This window comes from Sceloporus undulatus, chromosome 1, assembly GCF_019175285.1.
Source record: "Sceloporus undulatus isolate JIND9_A2432 ecotype Alabama chromosome 1, SceUnd_v1.1, whole genome shotgun sequence".
Lineage (NCBI taxonomy): Eukaryota > Metazoa > Chordata > Lepidosauria > Squamata > Phrynosomatidae > Sceloporus > Sceloporus undulatus.
This window is the reverse complement of record NC_056522.1, coordinates 183,766,014-183,788,143: the sequence shown is the minus strand read 5'-3', so window position 1 is coordinate 183,788,143 and position 22,130 is coordinate 183,766,014. Positions and strand designations below refer to the sequence as shown.

General features: G+C 42.1%; 1 protein-coding gene across 1 annotated transcript; it reads right to left on the bottom strand.

Annotated features, from left to right (window-relative positions):
* Positions 1-1,481: 1,481 nt before the first annotated feature.
* LOC121934756 (McKusick-Kaufman/Bardet-Biedl syndromes putative chaperonin-like) lies at positions 1,482-22,124 on the bottom strand. The gene is made up of 4 exons (XM_042475568.1): positions 21,132-22,124; positions 6,469-6,644; positions 4,159-4,269; positions 1,482-3,148 (listed from the first exon to the last, which is right to left on the bottom strand). The coding sequence occupies exons 1-4, from the start codon at positions 22,120-22,122 to the stop codon at positions 2,708-2,710; spliced, it is 1,719 nt and encodes a 572-aa protein (XP_042331502.1). The 5' UTR covers positions 22,123-22,124; the 3' UTR covers positions 1,482-2,707.
* Positions 22,125-22,130: the final 6 nt, after the last annotated feature.

The window sequence follows — 22,130 nt, the reverse complement described above, 5'->3', positions numbered from 1 at the left end:
CCTCCAGTCTATCATAATCAAAGTTAAGATGGAGGTTGCATCTCCATGAACGCAGAGTGGAGGAGAGCCACAAATGCCATCTTGAAGTCATTAAAAGAAAGCTGGAATATAAATGTATCAGATAAGTAGACAAGACCTTACAATCTAACATGATGCTGGCTGTTTTTGGCAAAACATGCCACTCTGTTATAGATGGTGAAATGAGAAACTGGGACATTTCCTAGAAAAACACTGAATTTGGAGATTGCTACTTAATGGATTATTTAGGACCGGGTTGAAACATGCTTCTCAGCATTTCAATGACAGTTTATTTTATAGATGGTCTAGCATTCATGGTGTGTGTGCACTCATCAGTTAAGGGCTGTTCTCTGAATTTAATGTTTCCCTCTGTATATAAGATAACAGCTGACCAATGTGCTGACTTAAACCGGTTATACGCTGGTGCATGGTTTTCCTTTCCAGTGTTTTATTTTAAAAAACCTCAGCAGGCTGTATTTATAACTATGTAAGACCATCTATCTGTGTGCTTGAGTGTATTGTTTTCATAAGAAAGAATATAACTTAATTGAATCATGATTTTGAAAGTTGCTGTACCTTAAAACCACTCCTCAAATACAGAAGGTTAGCATAACAGGCTTAAAACATCACTGAGATTATTTTTTTAATTTACAGGATTTTTTTTCAAATGTAAGGGATCAATAATAATAGCAGGTCCAACTTTTAGTCTACCACCTCATTCTGCTGTATGTGAAGACCATGTCTAAATTATTTATAATTAGAAACAGAGAAATATGGGTGAATAACTGCAAATCAAATATAGCATAGCTTAGTTTAGAAGCAGCAGTGGATGAGGGTTGCCCTATTTCTTTTTAATTCAGAAATAAGGATAGTAAAATAATGTCCCCTGTGCTAAATGACAAAATTAAGGTTTGCTTTTTGGAATTTATATCTCTTCTGAATATTTTCAAGCTGTGGATTGTTGAATCTGGAAGACCGACTGGACTAGGACTGAATAATCTATCCAAACTGGAGAACAATGGCAGGGCTTCTTTGAAGTGAGTAAAACTGAGCTTCTAAAACTTGGTTCCAGGCCTGAGCCCAGTGAGTTTCACTACCAGTTCTAAATAGGTGAACCCTAGACTGATGATATGTCCCATTCATAGAACCAATTCTAAAAGCTGGGTGAGCAGCTTTGACATAAACCTTCCACCTGGGTACATTTGAGGATGAAACATAAAAATTATATATCTTTTCAGGAAAAAAAACCCATACATTTAAGTTCATCATTAAGGGGTTGAATGAGCCTCACTATATTCAGATTGTGCCTATCTCACTTGTAGTCATGGACAATGCCTGCAAATTTGTCAGGAGGAAAAGAACAAACACAATCTAAGTTCCAGACAGTGATGAAAACATGAGCAGGATTAACATGACAGGGAATAATTTTGTTATTTATTTTATTATAATATTTATAACTCATCCTATAACCCTAAGATCTCCTAGTGGTTTCCAATAAAATATGTATAAACAATTTAAAACTGAAAACAGTAAAAATAATGGAATGGAATGTAAAATAATGTAATGTAACGTAAACCTTCCAAAAAGGCCCCTCTTAACAATTTAAACTAAGTGTTATCGTTGCACCAGTGTGAAACTGCACCAAAGCCAAGGTGGGGTATTTCACAATTTAGGTTGCCACAAATTAAACTGCTATACAATACGATTACTATTTCAAAAGCCAATTTAAATTCTACTACGTTACGAGGTCCAATCTGGCTAATTTTAAAGTGGGTTTAGGAAAACACACAAGCATTTTAGTCTACTTTCTCATTTTAATTATTGGAAAGCTGATCATTTTTGAAAAGTAAGAATGATACAGATCTCCAAAGAAAACAGCAAGAGCAGCAAGCAGTGGGATAAGAAATTTTCCTCTTTTGTTGTTGTTGTTGTTGTCTTGGTTAAACTATAATCACTGAACATGAACAACACTATGAAAAACGTTTTGAAGCTTTGACAATTTCAATAGAATTAAAGCAATAAATATTAATTTTACAGCTTTATCTGATCTGCCTTTGACATAAATTCAAATGAATTAGATACAACCTACAATGATTTTGACACATAGCTTGGTTTTGCATTTTCTAATTAACTTGCTATGAATTCACAGCTCACTTATTTGACATTTTAGGCTGACAAGTCTCTGCTGTTATTTGAACAGCAATAAGATAATCTTGGAAGGTGGCTATAAAGTGACTTCAGCTCCATTCTCTCTAGTATCACCTTGACAGTCTTGAGGTAATGTGATTGTGCTTAGCCTCTCATCAGTTTCCACCACTGCCTTGCTAAATGCTAGGCTTATTAGTTTGTAAGACTTCCCAATGAAATGCTTTATCCATGTGTGTACAGATTCACTGTGGGATGAGACTAAACACATGCACAAACAGAAATACATATTTTGAACCAAGGAAAGATTTAGTCCAGTCATGATCATCTTTTGGCCATATCAAATCAACAGAGAAGGAGCCATGTGCAGAGTTCTTCCATGGGTACAAAAGACAGTGAGGGATATAGGCTTGTGTTACACCTGCAGCTTCCACATTGAATGCCCTTTTTTTTGACACGGGTGCCTCACAATCTTCATTAAGATATTCTTCAAGGAGGATGGCATGCCTGAGAAGGTCACTGTACATAGGATATTCAAACACAGCTAATTCTGATCTTCAATTACATATGAGATATCTAGAAGCAGATTGGCTATCTCCACAGCAACCTGAAGACCATTCTTTTTGGCAGCAAAACAGTCCAGAATCAGATTGTCAGCGGAGCTTACAGAAGACTCATTGACACAACTTTGTGGGCAGAAAGGACTGGCACAACTCTTCAGCATCCTCCAATGGAGGCTTTGCTCTTTGTCACAAAGACCACACCCACACTTCCAAATTAAGTCTGACCAGTTAGACCTGCTAGGAACATCAGGTGGAACAGACCAAAAATGACCCCACTTCGTATCAGTGAGAACGTTGCCACCATCATGGTCTAGGCAACAAGCTACAGACTCTAATGCAGAACAAAAGGAGTCAGTCACCATCTTGAACTCTGCCCAAGAACAGCACAGTTCTTCCAAAGTACCTCCTGCCACAGTAGAGCTCTAGAACAGGAAACAGAAGAAAAGACTATTAAAAGTGTCAACCAATGGTCTAGCAAATTATGGTTAAGAGAAGAACAGGCAGCACAATTCTGTGTGTGTTCCATTATATTCAGTGGATTATACTCTGGGTAGGAATAGACACAGAAAACACATCCCATACAGATTCCAATCCTTCTTTCTCCCTCTACCCATGACTGTCCTACCACCCTCCATACCCCCTGTACAATTGTCCAGGACTCCCTCTTCTCTCCATTGTTCACCAGGCAAAGTGGAAGAAGTCCATTTTGTTTTTTGGTTTTGCCTTGAGCCCAGGACATACTGCAAAGTTTTCATGCAGTGCCAATTTGACACACACATGGCCTTAGAAACTACAGTTCAAGTCTCAGATTATGAGAGGCCTCAAAACTCACATCCCCTTACATAAATAAGTAAATAAGTTCTAAATTTCATAATACATTTTTCGGTGGTTATGATGTGTGCCTCTTAAACTTAATACAGCTGGGGAGCTCAACATGTCAAAAGCCAGCCCTCTTCTGGGGAATTCTTCTGGCCCTCAGAGGCTTTTGGGGAAAATGTGCTTGGATTTTTTGTCCATTACTGTGGTGGGGTAAAACGCCATACAAACAATACAATTACTTTAAATGAGGGAGGAATAGGCAGCTTTTTGGACACCAAGGGAAAGGTCTGAGGGCACCCTGGCAGTCATGGGCACTGCATGGGAGAAATGCTGTTAAAAGTGGAGATGGTGATTTTGAGCTGAGAAAAAGAACTAAGGAACATGGGGCTGAACATTTTCCCTCTACACACCTTTCTTCTGCTCTAGCTCGCAGCCTTTCCATGGTGTTTTGTCTTTAAACACAGAAAAGTCTGAACAGAAGTAAGAATCACAGACCTGTGCATCACACACAGAGTCTCAGTAAGGTGTTTCACCCCTTCTCATAATCTCCTATAAACTGACTGGACTTAAGTACATTAAGCAGCTTTAAATATCCTCCCAAAGCTCTGCATACCATGTGCCTGATGTATGAGGACAAATTAGTTTCTGTGCAGCCACCGCCAAGCAAAACCCAGGGATCACGGAGGGTTAACTGCAAGACATGTTCTGCAGTTTGACAGGCAAGCTATAGGAAAGAAACCAAACATTTTGTTATTGAAAACAAACAAACACACACACACACAAAGGAAGGAAGGAAGAAGTCATCAGAAAAATGAAGACTCTTTAAGAGTCTATTTTCGAAGTGGAGGTCTCCTCTCACCCATCTCCACTTTCCAAAATTCAATAATTCTACTTTGTCCAAGGAGCACTAGACAGTGTATAGAGGGCTGATCCTGTTTTATCCACATAACCAACACAGTCACTTCTGGGACACAACAATACAGCAGACGAGTTTTAAGTCTGAGTAAAGATTTTAACTCAGGTCTCCCGAATCCAGCCCCTTTATCAAATATGTAAAAGAAAAGACAGCAAGTTGCTTGTTTAATAGAAACATTGTGCCCAGTCTTGTATTAAGCTATTGTTAATAAGAAATGCCACATCCTCATTTCATGTATGACAGTCAGAAATCCCAATTCGGTAACACACACATGACAACTCTGTATGGTGTTCATATGTTTGCTCCATTGCTATAAGTGTATGTTAAGGCAGCTTTCTGTCTCTACATAGGCATTTAATGCCCACCCATTTCCAATCTTCTTTTGGCCCAAATTAGCATTTTTTTGGGGAAAGTGACCTTTACTTTACTTTTGATTTCATAAAAATGGACACAGCCTGTGGAGGTTCAGGAGTGGTGAAAACTGAGGTAGATATGGCTTCGGGACCAACTGAGGTTGCCCACCCTGTCATACATGAACAGGGCAGATGTATGAATAAGGAAAGGTGGGTGAAGCTTGGCTCCCAGCTAGATGTTTGGTTTTGGCTTTGGGCAAATACCCATTCAGAGCTCAGGACAAGTAGGAGTCATGTAGAAGCCACGAGGTTGAGACAGGAGTTAGACCAGGGCTAGGGAAACCTTTGACCCGGGCAATGTTTTAGACCTCCACTCCTACTGTCCCATAACACTAATCAGGCTGAAGTCCCAGTCATCTGAAAGGCCAAAGGTTCTTTATCCCTGAATTACAATAAGTCAAAATTAAATTTGTTCAGTGAAACTTTTATTTTGAACAGAAAACCCCTAAAACCCTAATTTTCAGAGCAAGCCTATATGCCAGGGCAAGGTATCTGGGAACCCTTCACTACACAGGGAGATGGTCCACATTGTAGTTCCTGATGGCTAACCCTACAATGCAACAGAGTCATGTATTCCTAGTTCCTAGTTCTAGCCTCAGCAGTTCCTGATGTTATTCTCTCTCAAATTAACCTATCTCACAGAGTTGTTGAGGTTAAAGTATTATTCTGCCCCCCACCTCAATGAAAATACAACTAATACGTGATAAGTACAATATTAGAGCCAACATGGTGCAGTGGTCTGAGTGATGGATTATGATTCTGGAGACCAGAGTCTGAATCCCCACTTGGTCATGGAAACACATTGGGTAACCTTGGGCAAGTCACACTCTCTCAGCTTCAGAGGAAGGCAAAGCAAAACCCCTCTGAATGAATCTTGCCATGAAAAAAAGCACCAGAAATTACTCAAGGAACACAGCAATAAACTTGCTGTGGATGATTTTTCAATGCCTCACTGTCTGCAATGCTAGAAATTTGGGGACTGAAGGAAAATTTCATGTTGAGGGGAGGAAAGAATTCTTATTTCTCAAAGCAGTGGCCCTCATTTTTGCACAAATCGTCCATTACATCCCTGGGAGGGTGGTGAAGTGAAGCAAGCAGTTCTAAGGAGTGATTCTTTGCTTCAGTTGCAAATCTCCCAAAGAGAGGATAAATGTTTCTCACTCACAAAAGCGGTGGCAAAACAACAATCTGGACTGGGTTTATTAGAGGTGCAGACTAACAAAAGAGGGGAAAGATGTCTATTTGTCACTGCTTGTGATTTTCCTCAGCTGTGTATCTTGCATTATATGTGCTTTGTTTTGTGACTCATCACTTGGAAGATAAGCATGATCTTAATTTGCAAATCCAACAGCTGAGGCATAAATCCTTGAGGAAATCCCACAGTCCAAGGTTAAAACAAGTTAATCCATGGGAATATACGTTTATTTTTAACATTTAGTTTGACTCTAAAATGCTTGATGAACTGTCTCTTTTCTGTCAGTTAGCAAAGATGAGCTAGCAGAGTTCTTCCAGTGATTCAACATTTAATCATAAGACCTCTCAAATGTTTATGAGAGTAGGCATTACAACAGATATTTATAGAGATTACTCCTACCTTCAGTTCATCCCATGCTGTTTCATTCCTGTTACACAGCATCAAGCTGCAGACAACTGGGTCATTAGGAATTAGATGAAAGAACCATTTTGAAGCAATACACTGAGTTCGCAAGTCCTTCAAATGGCCATAACAAGCAGGAGACACAAGTTGTAGAGAAGGTATTGGTTGAGAATCTGTTCAGGACAGGCAAAAAAAAAAAAAAAAAAAAATACATGCATCATCTTAGAAACAGAAAAACCAAGTATTCTATAGTGTTGCATAAAACTGAATCCAAATCAGTGAACAGGAACTGAAATGTTTCAAGGTGTAACCTAGGATGGAAATCATGTCACCCTCCAGTTGTTGTTGGATTGGAACTCCCAACATACTTCCCCATTGTCTATGTTAACTAGGGCTGCTGGTACATAAAAGTCCAACAATAACTAAAGCAGCAGTTCTCCCCGTTGGGGTGTCGAACGACCCTTTCACAGGGGTCGCCTAAGACCACCAGAAAACATATATTTCCGATGGTCTTAAGAACTGAAACACCACAATTTTATGGCTGAGGGTTACCACAACATTAGGAATTGTATTAAAGGCTTGCAGCATTAGGAAGGTTGAGAACCACTGCTCTAGAACTTTCCAAAGCCAGTTCTGATCATGGTTGAAGGGCTTTTCATTGGCATAAAGGAGAATGATGCCCATGAAAGCATTTTGGTGTCCTATCCTGTTTTTGGATGCCACCTGGTGACCATCCTTTGAATCAGTGATTCTCAAACTTTGGTCCTCCAGATTTTTTTTCGACTTCTGCTCCCAGAATCCCTGAACTTCATCCTAACTGGCTGGGGGGCTTCTGGGAGCTGAAGTCCAAAACACCTGGAAGACCAAAGTTTGGGAGCCAGTGCTTTGAATCAACGAACTGACGGACCAGCTCCAATACTTTCCTTAAAGTCCACCATTTCAATGTGGGTGAATGCCCCAAAGGCATCAGATCTGACCTGATTTTGGAAGCTAAGCAGGGTCAACCCTTGTTATCATTTGGTTGGTTGACCTGTCAATTAAACAGGTCTGCAAAATTGAGGGTCATAAAAAACTTTTTTTTAAAAAAAAAGTATGCTGTTTTTTTAGGAATTCCTCCTCCTCCTCCTCTCTTCTTCCTACTTTTCATCTTTCTCTTCATCCCCTTACTCTTCTTCATCCTCCTCTCCTCCTCCTTCTTCCCCCTTACTCATCATCTTCCTCCTCCTCTTTCTCACTATCTCTGTCTCATTGCACTTGGCAAGGAGGTTCTGTCAAGGCATCTGGGCTGGATTGGGCAGCCTTGGTCCCCAGAGGGCCAGAAAGTGGAAGGGCCAGGGCAGGAGGGCTGTTAGGGGCCCAGGATGGTGAACTTCCCGACCAAGGTGAGCACCAAGACCAGCAGCCCTGAAAATATTTCTAAGAAATGTTGGAAGAAACACTTGGAGAAAATAGCCAACCAGAAAAAGCAACCGCATCATCTCCAACCCAGGCCTCCTAAGTTTCCATTTGGAACAAGGACCACATCTGTAACCCACATCTTGTGCTGCAGAGGGGAGGAAGGAAGGAAGGAAGGAAGGAAGGAAGGAAGGAAGGAAGGGTGTCATCTCTGATTACAAGGGCAGGAAGGGAAGCCTCAGCAGGATCTCTTCCTCTGGGCTCCATGCAATTGCCTATTAACAGTTAATGTTCAAGAGCTATGCTCCATCCAATGAGACAAAGTGGTGGATGGGAAAGTCTGTTAGCACACAGGTGAGTATTCCTCCCCCAGACCCTTTCATTTGATTGATCCCATGTAACAGCTGTGCTCCATCTTGCAGACTTGGGTGACAACAGATGGACTGAAGCTTAGTATCCAAGAAAGCTAGGAGAATCTGAATGCAGCATAACATCACTCACCAAAAGGTGAAGCAAATGTTTGGCTCCAAAATTTCTGGAAGCCATTTGCAACCTCACCCTTCTCTTTTTGGGAACTATAAACATTGCATAATAAATTATTTTCATTGTGGTATATCAGGCTCCTGTGGGTGACTGAAGAGAAGTCATCGAGAAAGACCATGAATTCGTATAAACATCTTGACAGAAGTCATCTTCAATGAAAACTATCACAAGGTAAGTGATGTCCAGAAATGAACCCCGTGGGTGCAGAACATTTGAGAATGACAGACAACATCTAAACAGAAGTTAACTTCAAGGAAATGTTACCAGGTGAGTGATTTTTGGAAATGAACCCTGTGGGTGCAGAACATTTAAAAATGAATGAAAACATGTCATAGGAAAGCCACAAACCCAAGGACCTACACCTGGAGGAATATGATGGCAGCCTTTTCATGGACGAAATGCATCAACAAGATGTCTAGAAGAAGAGAGGAGCATCCTATCTTCAAACGACATAATAGCACCTTTTAAGAACTCCATGAGGTATTCTTACACATCTTCGTTCTTGATTGTTTTTCCTTCTCTTTCCCTTGTAGTCACTTTTGCTTGAAAGACAGAGGTGAACATCATCTATCTGTTTTTGCTTTGCAGCATCCATTCAGATTTTCAGAAGAATCCGAAGTATAGGATGAAGATATTTCTAAGCAAAGTTGGAGCTGAAGAAGAAAGACTCGGAGAAAATTTCAGGATTCTCATCTGACTGTGGCCTAAACAGAGCAGGGATGATGCTCCATGACTTCCATTGTGATGCACTTATTGTTCTATGGCAGTTAAGGCTGTTCCAAGTACCCAGGTTGAGGCAGTTAACTGTTGATACGTGTCAAGAAAAGGCAGGTAATGGCTGGTTATTTCAAGTCTTTGTTATTTTAGCCTTCCTTCCGGGAAGGGAAGCATGGTTTGTGGGATTTTTGGCTTTGGGTACCAACTTGTCTTCAGTGGCAGAGTTATATTTGCTCAAGGGAATGGAGGAGGGCATTTGTTGTTCAGCAAATCTCTTTGGTCAGCCTTGATCCATTCAAGACAGTGGGCCAATTGGTGGAAAGGAGGAGAAAAGGCTGGTGGAAGAGGGTGGATTCATGTTGGAAGATGAGAAGATCCAGAACCATCAAAGAAGATCCAGAGAAAACCATTCATGAAGAGTCTGACCTCCAAATGTCTCACTGCCCCTTTCCAGATGGGCCTTACGTGATGTCGTCATGTGCTAGGGTTGCCTCAGGGCACTCCGCCCACATGAGGCCTAACCCTAGCACGTGATGAGGGCATAATCATGGTTGCCTCCCATCCACCTGGGGGCTGCCATGATTACGTCACATGTGCACCGCCTCCAAACAGGGTGGCGCGTGTGTGATGCCCTTGCGCCGTCCCAGGCTGCTTACGGTGGCCTAGGCACGATGCTGGAAGTAGCTCCGAAACAGAGCTCCTTCTGGGGGAATGCCTCATTCCCGCAGCTACCAAACAGCCCCTTTCTCTCCTGGCTGCGGCTCCCGGGGTGTCCTGGGGCATGAAGCTCCAAGGACACCCCTTTTCAAATTCAGGGATGAGCAGCATTTTACCACTTCTCCTTGGTCCCGAAAAGTGACGGATTGGGGCCTTTGGGCTGCCGCTGTGGCTGCCCAGGCCCCAATCCGTGCTTCAATGGAGCAGCTGCAGGCAACTGCAGCTCTAGAAGGTTGAGCAGATTTGCCTGTAAAGAATGGATAGATAGATAAAAATACATTTTCACATTCCCTCCAAAATCTCTTCCTTCTTACCTACTGCCACTATGATCCATGACTCATTTGTTTTGGACTCACTTCTTCCAAACCAACTACCAAGTCTGGTTTGCTTACTGGTCTATATAACTTAAGAGATGACTCCAGTCAAGTGAAGTTGCATGAAACTTTCCTTATGGCCAAGATATGAATGGCTGAAGTTGTGCACCTTCAGATTCTCCAGTTGGGTTGGTTTCATCACCAGAATTGTGAGCAATTTTGCTCCCAGAAATGTGAGTATTCCTTAATCCCAAAAGTGATGGTTGTCCAGGTGGACTAAGTCCTCCAGGTGAGTATTCCCCACTTCACTTCTGCTCCCAGACCTCATCCTCTAATTTTTGTGCAAACTGAAAGCTGTGCAGAACAGAACAGAAACTATCAGCCTAGTCTTGACTGGTCTGCGTGCCAGTAAAAACACGTTTCCAAGTTTTCTCCAGACTGTCTTCCTTCTGGGCCACACTCTAAACTTCACTGGAGATGTTGGAAGTTGACAAGACCTCAGGGTGTTCCAGTCGCTCCTCTCTGACAAGGTAGTACTTCTTCTGACAGACAACACTACCATCATGTACTACCTCAACAAACAAGGAGGAATGACGTCCTGGATAATGCTCAAGATCACCCTCAGGATCTGGGACTGGTGCATCCACAACAGGATCCTCCTCCAGTCCATTCACCTTCCAGGGGAGGAAAATGAACTGGCGGACTGGCTCAGCAGGTCTTCCAACCTGTGCCATGAGTGGTGCCTCCATCTTGAGACGGTTGCCTACCTCTTCCATCTGTGGGGCGAGCCAACGATCGACCTCTTTGCCTCTCCTCAGAACACTCACTATACAAGTTTCTGCTCTCAAAACAGGACACAGGATTTCCAGGGAGATGCCTTCCAGTTCGTGTGGTCAGAAGGACTAATTTATGCCTTTCCTCTCTTCTCACTCATCACAAGGGTTGTGGCAAAGATGACATTGGACCGGTCCAATGCCATCCTCATCACACCATGGTGGCTGAGGCAGCTGTGGTTTGCCCCCCTTCTATATCTGTCTCGAAGGACCTACCTCCGGCTGGAATTCTGTCCTGACCTTCTGTCCCTTCACAAAGGATTTGTCCTGCACCCAGACATAGAGACGCTCCCGTTGGTGGCATAGAGATTCATCCTTAGAGATTCTGGTTCTATTAGGACTGTTATTTTGGCTGCCCAAAAGCCCTCAACACAAACGTCTTACCAATGTAAGTGGAACAAGTTCCTGGACCTTCTCTCCAAGAGAGACATCTCTCCATCCCTAGTGTCGGTCCTGATGGTCCTGGAGTTCTTAATGTCCCTGGTGGACTCGGGACTGTGCCTGACATCAATCAAGCGCTACCTGCTGACTATTTATTTTCATTACCATTTCGAGGGTAGACCTTCCCTTTTCAAGGACCCTCTGGTAAGGAGATTCTTCATAGGATTTGACAACCTATCAGGGATGCTTTGAGTGAGAGTTCCTGCATGGCAGGGGGTTGAACTGGATGGCCCTTGTGGTCCATTCCAACTCTATGATTCTACTTAATGTCAGTATGGCCACACCACATCTTCTTTCCTTTGGACTCACTTCTTCCAAATCAACTCTGAAGCCTAGTTTGCTTGCTGGTCAGCATAACTTAAGAGATGACTCCAATCAAGTGAAGTTGCATAGACCCTTCCCTCTTTATGGCTGGTCAGTATGAACAGCTGAGGCTATATTCTTTCAGATGCAACAATTGGGTTGGTTTTATGACCAGAGAGAGAATTTAGCTCCCAGAAACCTGAGTTTTCCTTAATCCCAGAGACGACGACTTTCCAGGTGAGTACAGTGGTACCTCGGGATACGAAATACCCAGGTTACGAAATTTTCGGGATACGAAAAAATCCCATAGGAAATCATTGTTCCGGGTTACGAATGTTTTTTCGGGATACGAAGAAAATTTTTGGTGCTTTTTCCGGCTTTTTCGCACGAAACGCGGCTTTTCCCCATTAGCGCCTATGGCAATTCGGCTTACGAAGACTTTTCGGGTTACGAAATTAGCCGCGGAACGAATTAATTTCGTAACCCGAGGCACCACTGTATTCTCCACTTCACTTCTGGTCCCACCCCCTCCTCCTTTTCCCCCCTGCAAACCAACAGCTGTGTATTGATGCTTCTTCTCCTCAATCTTGCATACTTGAATACTCAGAAGGACTAAAGCTCCAGTATCCAAGAAAGCTGAGGATATGTGGGCGCAGCATCCCATCATGCACAACAAGGTGAAGCAAAAGTTTTGATCCTAAAATTTCTGGAAGCCCTTTGCAGTTTCACCCTTTTCTTTTCATACACTATAAACATTGTGTAATGCATTGTTTTCATTGCTGTATATCAGGTTCCTCCAGATAAATGAAGAGAGGTCATTGGGAAAGTCCATTAATTCATAAAAATATCTCAGCAGACATTAACTTCAAATAAATTATCAGAAGTTAAGTGATGTAGAAGTATGAAACTTGTGAATGCAGAATGTTTAAGAAGGATGGAGAACATCTCAACAGAATTTAACTTCAAGGGAACTGTCACAAGGTAAGTGATGTCCATAAATGAACCCTGTCAATGCAGAAAGAGGCTTATTCTGTAAGCCATAAGGTAAGAAGGAATAAGTTTGGACTGAGCAAGAGCTGGCAGGTTAGTGGTCTGTGGTCCTTGCTGACATGCCCAGGGTAGCACTGACTGCCACTTTTGGGGTCGGGAAGGAATTTTCCTCCAGGGCAGATTGGCCCAAGATTCTGGAGGTTTTTCGCCTTCCTCTGGGCATCCAGCAGTGTCCACCTGTTAGGATGGTTGAAAAATTAATGTATTTTGTTACAGTTGTTGTTAACTGCCTTTAAGTCGACATTAAGTCAGGGTAACCCCATGAATGAAACACCCTCCATCCTCAACCACTCTGCAGAGTTCTTTGAGCTGTAGCCTCCGTAACTCAGTCTATCCAACTCAGTAAGTTGTTACGTGACCAAAATACAACAGCCTTAGTTTGCTGATCCTGGCTTCTAGGGAGGGTTCAGACTTGGTATGTTCTTGTACCCATGTCTTCCTGACCATCCATGGTATCCTCAGCACTCCTCCCCAGAACAACATCTCAAATGAGTTGATTTTCTTTCTATCAGCAGTCTTCACTGTCCATCTCCAACATTCGTACAGGGTGATGGGAAATACAATGGTATGGATGATGCTTTCTTTAGTGTTCAGTGTTATAGCTTTGCATTTAATGATCTTGTCCAGTTCTTTCATAACTGCCATTCCCAGTCCTAGTCTTCTGATTCCTTGAATGCAATCTTCGTTCTGACTGTTGACGGATCCAGGCTTTGAGAAATCTTTGTCTTTTTCAATGTCATCATTTTCTAGATTAAGTTTATGTAAGAAAGACCTCAGTGATCTTTACTGTTGTAAAAACCTGCCCAACTGAACTCAGCAGAGAATGACAAGCCTCTGAAAGAAAATGAATAAAATACTGTATATGCATAGGGAATTTTTGAAATATGAAGCCCACTTTCCAAATAAGAAATGCTAAAAGGTCTTCAGAGATCCAAATAAGAAAACTCTTACCATTTGGAAACGGGGTATAGCAAGATGTCGAGCATCACTACAAAATGATACTCCAGTAAGAATTTGCTGATCCATTTTTTAAAAATCCTGCTTCCTAAAATATAATTAGATACAGTAGATTCACTGTTTAATAAATTTAAAATAAAATTCAGAAGAAACATCACGCAGTCCAGACAGGATGGCTTTTCCTTGATGGCGGCGATGGACTCTGGAAGATGCCAGCATGTCTTCTACACGGAGAGATGGAAGGAGGGAGCTTCACCATTTGTTTGCAAAAGGAAGGCTCTTGTCAACATGCCCAGGGTAGCACTGGTCGCCACTTTTGGGGTCGGGAAGGAATTTTCCTCCAGGGCAGATTGGCCTGAGACCCTGGAGGTTTTTCACCTTCCTCTGGGCATCCGGCAGGGACCACCTGTTTGGCTGTTTGAGAGTTTCATAGGAATCAAATTAAACTTATAATTTTAAAACTTGCCAAATTGAACTTGGCAAATAGACATAACAACCATAATGCAAAATTAATAAAAATCAGAACATTGGAAATAGTTCTGTTTCTTTCTCTTTTGTTTCTTCGTTTTTGTGTTTACAAATACAGTTGGTTGTGCTTCTCTTGGAGTATCAGAAGTTCAGAGAGAACAACATTTGCCCACCATTTAGGTGAAATTTTATGTCACTTCAGAAACCATAGGGCTCTCCATCTGTTATTTTTTTTTTTAAATTCGGAGGCAGCCATTCCTAGATAAAAACCTGTAGATGAACATACTGAGGTGTTTAATCCCTTCACCCAGAGCCTTTTCACACTACACAGTTACAACACTAGGATTTCATGGCATTTGTATGGATCCATCCAATGGACTATTATTCTTGCCTACTCAGGATTGCTCCAGTGGATGAATCCAGCGGGGAAAACAATTTCAGCACCCTCATGGCCTCAGGTTAACAATATTTAGGCAGAGGGATGGACAAATGGATGTCCTTGTTGTGGGGAGGGAAGGCATTCTGGATCCCTGGAGCTGGAAACTGAAAAAAACCAGGCAGCAAGTCTTCCAATTTCCCTGCTTCCTTAGCAGAACAGATATTCCAGCCATGACAGCAGAAGAAGATGGTTTCATATGAATTTATCACATGGGATGAATCCTGTGCAGAAATTAAATTTAAACTGGAAACAATCCACATTTGTGGGATGTTCTTCAGACGACGTTTGTGTGATTTCTCTTTCAGGCCAACGCATCTGACAAACAACACCCAGATTTTAAAATCCCGTTTGTGCATGGGATTTTACCAATTTGCCCTCCGTGTGATAAATTCCATAGTTTTTTATTTAAAAAAATTCTCAATGTGCTCTTGGGTGGTAGCGGCACCTTGACCACCTTCTTGGAAACCTCCTGGGGAGCCCGCCATGGATGTTGCTTCAACTTGGTGCTCACTGCTTTGCCAGCGATCCCACAGACCCTCCCAGAAGCAATTTTGGTAATGGATGGAGGAAACAAAGATGATACACAGCGGTGAACAATAAAGTACACCCTCAGTGCGTGCCTGCTTGCCCACCTGCCCTTCCTGTAGAACAGTGAATCTCAACCTGTGGGTTGCGATCTCTTTGGGGGGGGGGGGTCAAACAACACTTTCACAGGGGTCACCTAAGACCATCGGAAAACACATATTTCCAATGGTCTCAGGAACCAAGACAACACAATTTTATGGTTTGGGGTCACCACAACATGAGGAACTGTATTAAAGGGTTGCAGCATTAGGAAGGTTGAAACCCACTGATATAAAGGGATACATGATACACACTCATGGAACCGTGGATGAACATTGCAAGGGCTTCCAGGTGTTCCTAGACAGCAAGTTTCCATCATTCTTCATTCCACATCATTGGCTCTGCCGACTAGAGTTGATGGAAGCTGCAGCTCAGCAACATCTAAAGGGCCACATATTGCCCAGTTAGCAGCCGGGGAGCCACACTTCTCTTGGTCCAAGGCTTTTCAACCATTCTGCAAGTCAAGAGAACAGCAGTGTTGTGAATAGTGGGCATTGAGACTAGGTCATTTGTGCAAAAGTAACATCAGGATAGAAAATTCTGGTTTCTCATCTGAAGAGGACATGGGAGAGAGCCTTCTTGGTGGCTGCTCCCAGACTGTTCCCAAGGGTGGCTTGGTTGGGCCCTTTCCTGCTCTTCTTTCATCTGCATGAAAGAACCATTTTACTTCAAACAGATATTTAATGTGAAGTTGAAGGCTTTCATGGCTGGCATCCACAGTTTTTTGTGGGGTTTTCAGGTTATGAGACCATGTTCTAGAAGAGTTTATTCCCGACATTTCACCAGCAGCTGTGGCTGGCATCTTCAGAGAATGCTGGTACTGAAGAGAGTGGAGTATATATATACTGATCCATTGTCTGCTTGGAATCCCCCTCACCCTGGGTAGTTTTCACTTGCATTTGCTGGGTCGTGATTTTGGTGTTATTCAGGACTTGTAGCCAAACTTTTTTTTACTTTAAGGGTTTCTTCTTTCCTGTCCAGGTGTTTATGTATTTCAGTTGCTTCACTCCTACAGGTCTGGCAGCCCTTCTGATGTCTGAGTTGGAGTAACCATTAGCCTGTAGAGCCCAGTCTAGGTGCTTCAATTCATCTTCCAGGAAGACATGCATCATTTAAACAGCATACCTCTGACATGACCTGAAACAGCTTTATTTTGCCCTGTCTGTTTGGGCCCATAGTTCCCTTTACACAGCTCTGGAGAGGTTATACATATTAATGGGGTGGGGTAGCAAAACTGTTCATGGCTGTGCCCACTGCTGACATGCACCCCCTCCAACATATATCCTTGGTACTAATACAGCCTCAAGAACAGAATATTTTCCCCACTCCATATTGGAATGATCTGGTTAATCCCTGTGGGAAATGGAATGCTGGACTAAAATGAACCTTCAGATGCAATAAAGATCTCTTTCAGATTAAACAATTTACACCAAGTCAAACTTCTAAAAACTCTGTTTGAATAATAAATTGATTTTGGGGGATTTGTTCTTGGGACTCTAAATATCGGTGGCAGCCTCAACCCAAAGCAGCCTATACCAATCAGGGACTGGAAATAATCCATCCCACACTCCTGAAGTGGTATTTCCATTAAGATGCTGTTTCTGTGGGGTTCTTCAAGCAAACCTTGCTGAAATTAATGGAAGCGTTGGAACAACAAATCTTTCCTAATTGCTCCCTCCATTACATTTAGTCGTTTTCTGATCAGCCCTAATGAGGCAAGCAAAACAATTCTATGTATTGACAAGGGAGGGAGGAATTGGCCATTCTTCAGGACTTATGAAGGTGCTTTATTAGAAAGCCCAGACTACTGTCTATTCTGCTCGGGTAGCAGAGCTGGGAGAGATCCCAGATTGCTTCTGTGTAGAAAGTGGAGGCTGACTCATGTTACAGATTAACTAATTTTCACCAGTCTATGACATACAATCTAAGATTGTGATCATAAGCTCATATACAGTACTTAATGGCACTTGAAACAAATTACTTTTCTGGAAATGTGCTAGTAATTAAGATGGGAGGTTCTAAATGTTTGAACCTTACTACTATTCATTAACATTAATAAATTGTCAGCCTTTTATGAACTTGGATGCTTTTGCCTGGGGAATAGTCATTTCAACTGAATTCTTGAATGAAGTTGTATTTCTGCTATTTTAGTAGTACAGATATCACAAGTTCACATGAAATGCCTATGGTTGCTGATAACAAGATGAAAGAGTTTCACTAAAAACTACAGAAAGGGACAAAAGAAAAAGAGATTAAAATGGAGCACAAGAAGAAATACTTATACATATTCCTAACTGGCAACAATTGAAATATCCTCAGTGGAACAAATGAGCATACAGGGGTACCCCGGGTTACGAAATTAATTCGTTCCGCCGCCGCTTTCGTAACCCGTAAATCTTCGTAAGGCGAAAAAGCCATAGGCGCTAATGGGGAAAAGCCGCGATTTCGTGCGAAATAGCGCCGAAAGCACCAAAAAATTTTTCGTAACCCGAAATAACCTTCGTAACCCGGAACAGTTTTTTTAAATGGATTTTTTTCGTAACCCGGAAATTTCGTAAGGCGGCGCATTCGTATCCCGGGGTACCACTGTATTAGTTTACCCATCTCTGCCCAGCAGACCTTTAAACTTTCACAAATCCCATATAGAGGGTTAGGGAACCTAATGAATGGGATGATCTGAGGGAAAAGTGAGGTCTTCTTGAAGACTGGGTGAATGAGCCCTCAGCTTGTTGGTGGAATACAACTAAAAATATTTGCAAAATTGTTTTCAATGCATTCAGCAGATTAAAGAGAGACTTCTGCATCTACCTTCGCATAAAGTGAGCTACAATTTCTGCATCTGGTATAACTATATAGAAGAAAAATTATGAATGGACTCTTTGTACAAACAGAAAATACTAATTTCTTCTGATTCTGCCTGCCAGATGTCCCTTTTACCAATCCGGGGTGGAGGGTGGTGTCCTCAACTTCCAGAAGCATGACTGAGGATTTACAATGCCTCATCAATTGTCCACTGGAAGTCCCCTCATGTCTTTGTATTAAAGACACTGTATGATAATTATGCAGTAGAATGCCATAGATAGATTGGATTTCAGTTATAGGGTTAAGATTAAATGAAAAGCCACTATTTTCTTTATCAAAGTATCTGCTGCTGTAAATGAAATATTTTCTAGGATACTGTTGTGCAAGACAGTATGGTTTTCTGTCTTACTCTCAAAACAAAATGTAAGTTTAACCATGACTAATGTTGCTTAAAAAGTACAGAGTGGCAATAATCAAGACGGACATTCGTCATTTTCCACAACTAGTAAGCAAGGAAAATGTGAAAAGTCAGGACTGCCCAACATTTTACCCAGCAGTTGCTAACTTCTTAAACGTAATCCGATATACACACATAAAAAATTGCTTGTACAGTCAGCAAATCCTGTGCTTTCACCATGACCTTCTTATTCTGTCACAATAATATTATACCAATCTAAGGGTGGGGTGGCGAGCAGCCAGGTAGCAGTCATAATGTGCAGAATTTCAATTTCTTTCTGCCAGCCAATGGCACTGAAAACAGCAAAGAGTGGCAAACAAATCATTTAAACAAATTGTAAACCCAAATTCAAAAAGGTGACAATGCCTTTTTAAGTAAATTTATCTGTGTATTAAAGCATACTATAGGCAAACATGGGGAGTTAGTTCCAAAAATGATAGGTGACAGAACTGCACATGGGTATTTCTCCCTTCCCACAACCTGCAGATGCCTTTCTCATAGGACCCTCTGGAAGTGGGCGTGATGCAGAAGAGGACATGGTATCAGCAACCTCTGACGGATGAACTGAAGCACAGTTCCTTTGAGCAAGAGATTCTTTGGATTTAAGCCAGCATCATGTGCCTTCATTTTTACAGTGCTGCCAGGGAGATGTTAATGTTTCTACTCATATTTGCACTTTATAAACAGGAAAGCTTTGTGGTTTCTTGGGAGCTGTGGTTTTGCTGCAAGAGCTAGGATTCTCGAGGCTAGGGTGCAAACATTAGCTCTCCTTTATGGGTGGATGAATATAGCGTCTTACGGAGCTAATAATGGAAAATGTCCATTGGCTTCCCCCCACCTCAGCATCCTGGAGACATTTTTCTTTGAACTTTCTGCCTTGTAGGCAGAAGACATAAATTTAGCTTCTGCATATCTGAAAGAGAACAGCACTGTACATCAACCTCACACAGGCAAACTTCAATTGCTAAACAAAATACATACACATGCTGCTTAAGAGAAGGATTTGGATTATTCTGCCTCAGCAATTCTGCCCTCATTTTCATCAAGGCAGTAAATGACATATTTGTGTCATATGCATAAAGCAGAAGACAGTTCACATCATTTCTATCTTACTCTCAAAAACAAAATGTAAGTTTAATCATGACTAACGTTGCTCAAAAAGTACAGAGGGCATCACAATTCAAAAAGGACATTGAGAAACTGGAGCATGTCCAGAGGGCGACTAAAATGGTGAAGGGTCTGGAAACCATGTCCTACGAGGAACAACTTAGGGAGCTGGGGATGTTTAGCCTGGAGAAAATAAGGTTAAGAGGTGATATAATAGCCCTGTTTAAATATTTGAAGGGGTGTCATATTGAGGAGGGAGCAAGCTTGTTTTCTGCTGCTCCAGAGAACAGGACCCGGAGCAATGGATGCAAGCTACAGGAAAAGAGATTCCACCTCAACTTTAGGAGGAACTTCCTGACAGTAAGGGCTGTTTGAGTGGAACACACTCTCTCGGAGTGGTGGAGTCTCCTTCCTTGAAGGTCTTTAAACAGAGGCTGGATGGCCATCTGTTGAGGATGCTTTGATTGAGAATTCCTGCATGGCAGGGGGTTGGACTGGATGGCCCTTGTGGTCTCTTCCAACTCTATGATTCTATGATTTACTGCAGAGGTGGGCAACCTGTGGCCCTCCAAAGGTTTTCAGCCCACAATTCCTATGAGCTCTAGCCAGCATATACAATTCAACAATTGATCTAATGCTTATTTTTTTAATAAGAAAGAAAAGAAAAATCCTACATAGGCAGCAGGAGTTAAGAGGAAAGATTTTCACCAAACCTTCTCTTGGTTATACTATTTATCCACATGAAGGTTTTTCGGCATTCAGTCACTTCAGCCACCACTTGTACTCCAGTACAAATTCAATTGTTGGTCCCAGCCAGTTAATGGACCTTTCATAAGTACTTGCTTAACAAGATCCCATTGATTCAATGGGCCACCTGTACTTGGGACTAACAACAAACGTGGTCTTTCAGGCTTGCTGCCACACTGCAGAAATAAAGCAATTTGACTCTACTTTAACTGTCATGATTCAGTGCTATGGAACCCTGGGATTTATAGTTTGGTGAGACATTTAGCCTTCCCTGTCAAAGAGCTCTGGTGTCCCACCAAATTACAAATCCCAGAATTCCATAGTATTGAGTCATGACAAAGTGGTGTTAATTTTTTTTCCTCTGCAGTGTGGCAGCACCCCTAGGCAATACAACCCAGACACAGCTTTACCATCTCAATGGGAACTAGAGCATTGATGGATCCAGATTCTAAAGAAAAGATAATGGGCAAGCAGGTTCTTTGAAAGTCTGAATGCATATTCTTCTGATAGTGAAAGCAACTCTTTAAAAGATTAGGATGCTGGAGGTGATTTTTAAGGTGTCACTGTAGCATTTGCTTAGCTTTATACACCATATTCAAACAGCAAATATTAATTAACAACCCAATGGCATCTAATGGAGCTCATCAGAAGAATATTCATAGCAGATCTATGCTGATGGCATGTCAAATCACTCTTCCTTGAGAATCATATTATACAGCTATTAAGGAGGAATGTGTAGTCATTACCTGTCATTTGTTTCAGGGGCTCCATCAACATCAGTCCAACTCTTTCTATTGCAACAACATGGTTCTCCTTCAGGTACTGTTGCAAGGCTGGGTGGATGACCTTCTGACACACCAAAACGCCTACACCATCCTTTACTATTTGCTTGCCTACATGAAGCAACTGACCTAAGACTGTTGCTTCTAAAGAAACTCCTTGAGGTACAACAATGGCTCCTTCTCCACTGTTGGACAAGTCTCCAGACAGAGACATACAGAAAAGTGCCATCTTAATTGTGCCTGAAGTATCTCTTTTGATCAGAGGTATTCTTGCCAGGTGCAGTTCTGGTACTTCTATCAGAAGTCCAGGATATACAGCAGAATCCATAACCCGCTTATTCTTTACAGGGATGTAAAGACATTTTCCTAGCACCACATGGGTGCCAATGTTCTCTGGGATTGTAAATAGAAAGGCTTCTAACACCAAAATGCTGATGTGGTCGGCTTCCTTTCTGCTAAGCCTGCAGGCAGGTTTGCTGTTTAATACACTACGGACCAGAGTCAGAGGGATCTTAGAACTCCTAAAATCCACCGGTATTCTACAACCGCATGTTTCAGATGCAAGATAGTCAATGCACAGGCTCAAAAGGTGTTGGCTGATTTTAATGAAAGTACAAGGAGTGATGTTCAAGTCTTGAAATTTTTCAAGCAGGCTGCAGCAAAAGATGGCCGTAAACAAGCCACAGTCACTGAAGCGTGCAAGATGATTCTGCACGGAAGCTGTCAGAAGCTTTAACACCGGAGGAGTGACCGAAAGGCCACCAAGCAAAGCTGAGGACTGCGATGATGTGCGCACATATCCACCTACACCATTGTGAAGCTGTTTAAGCCTACCCGTGGGGCCATAGCAGGACCTCACCATTTGACTGAACACTGATAGAGCATGGCTAAGGGGTTCCTTAGCCAAAGGTTCACTGGTACATAAGGAAGGTGTTTTGAGATCAACATGAGCCATCTTCCTCG

Coding starts and splice junctions, on each gene's coding strand:
- LOC121934756 (XM_042475568.1), bottom strand. CDS start 22,122: ATGGCTCATGTTGATCTCAAAACACCTTCCTTATGTACCAGTGAACCT. Junction 6,645..21,131: donor GCCCCTGAAACAAATGACAG/GTAATGACTACA, acceptor TGTCCTGAACAG/ATTCTCAACCAATACCTTCT. Junction 4,270..6,468: donor CAGCATGGGATGAACTGAAG/GTAGGAGTAATC, acceptor TCTTTCCTATAG/CTTGCCTGTCAAACTGCAGA.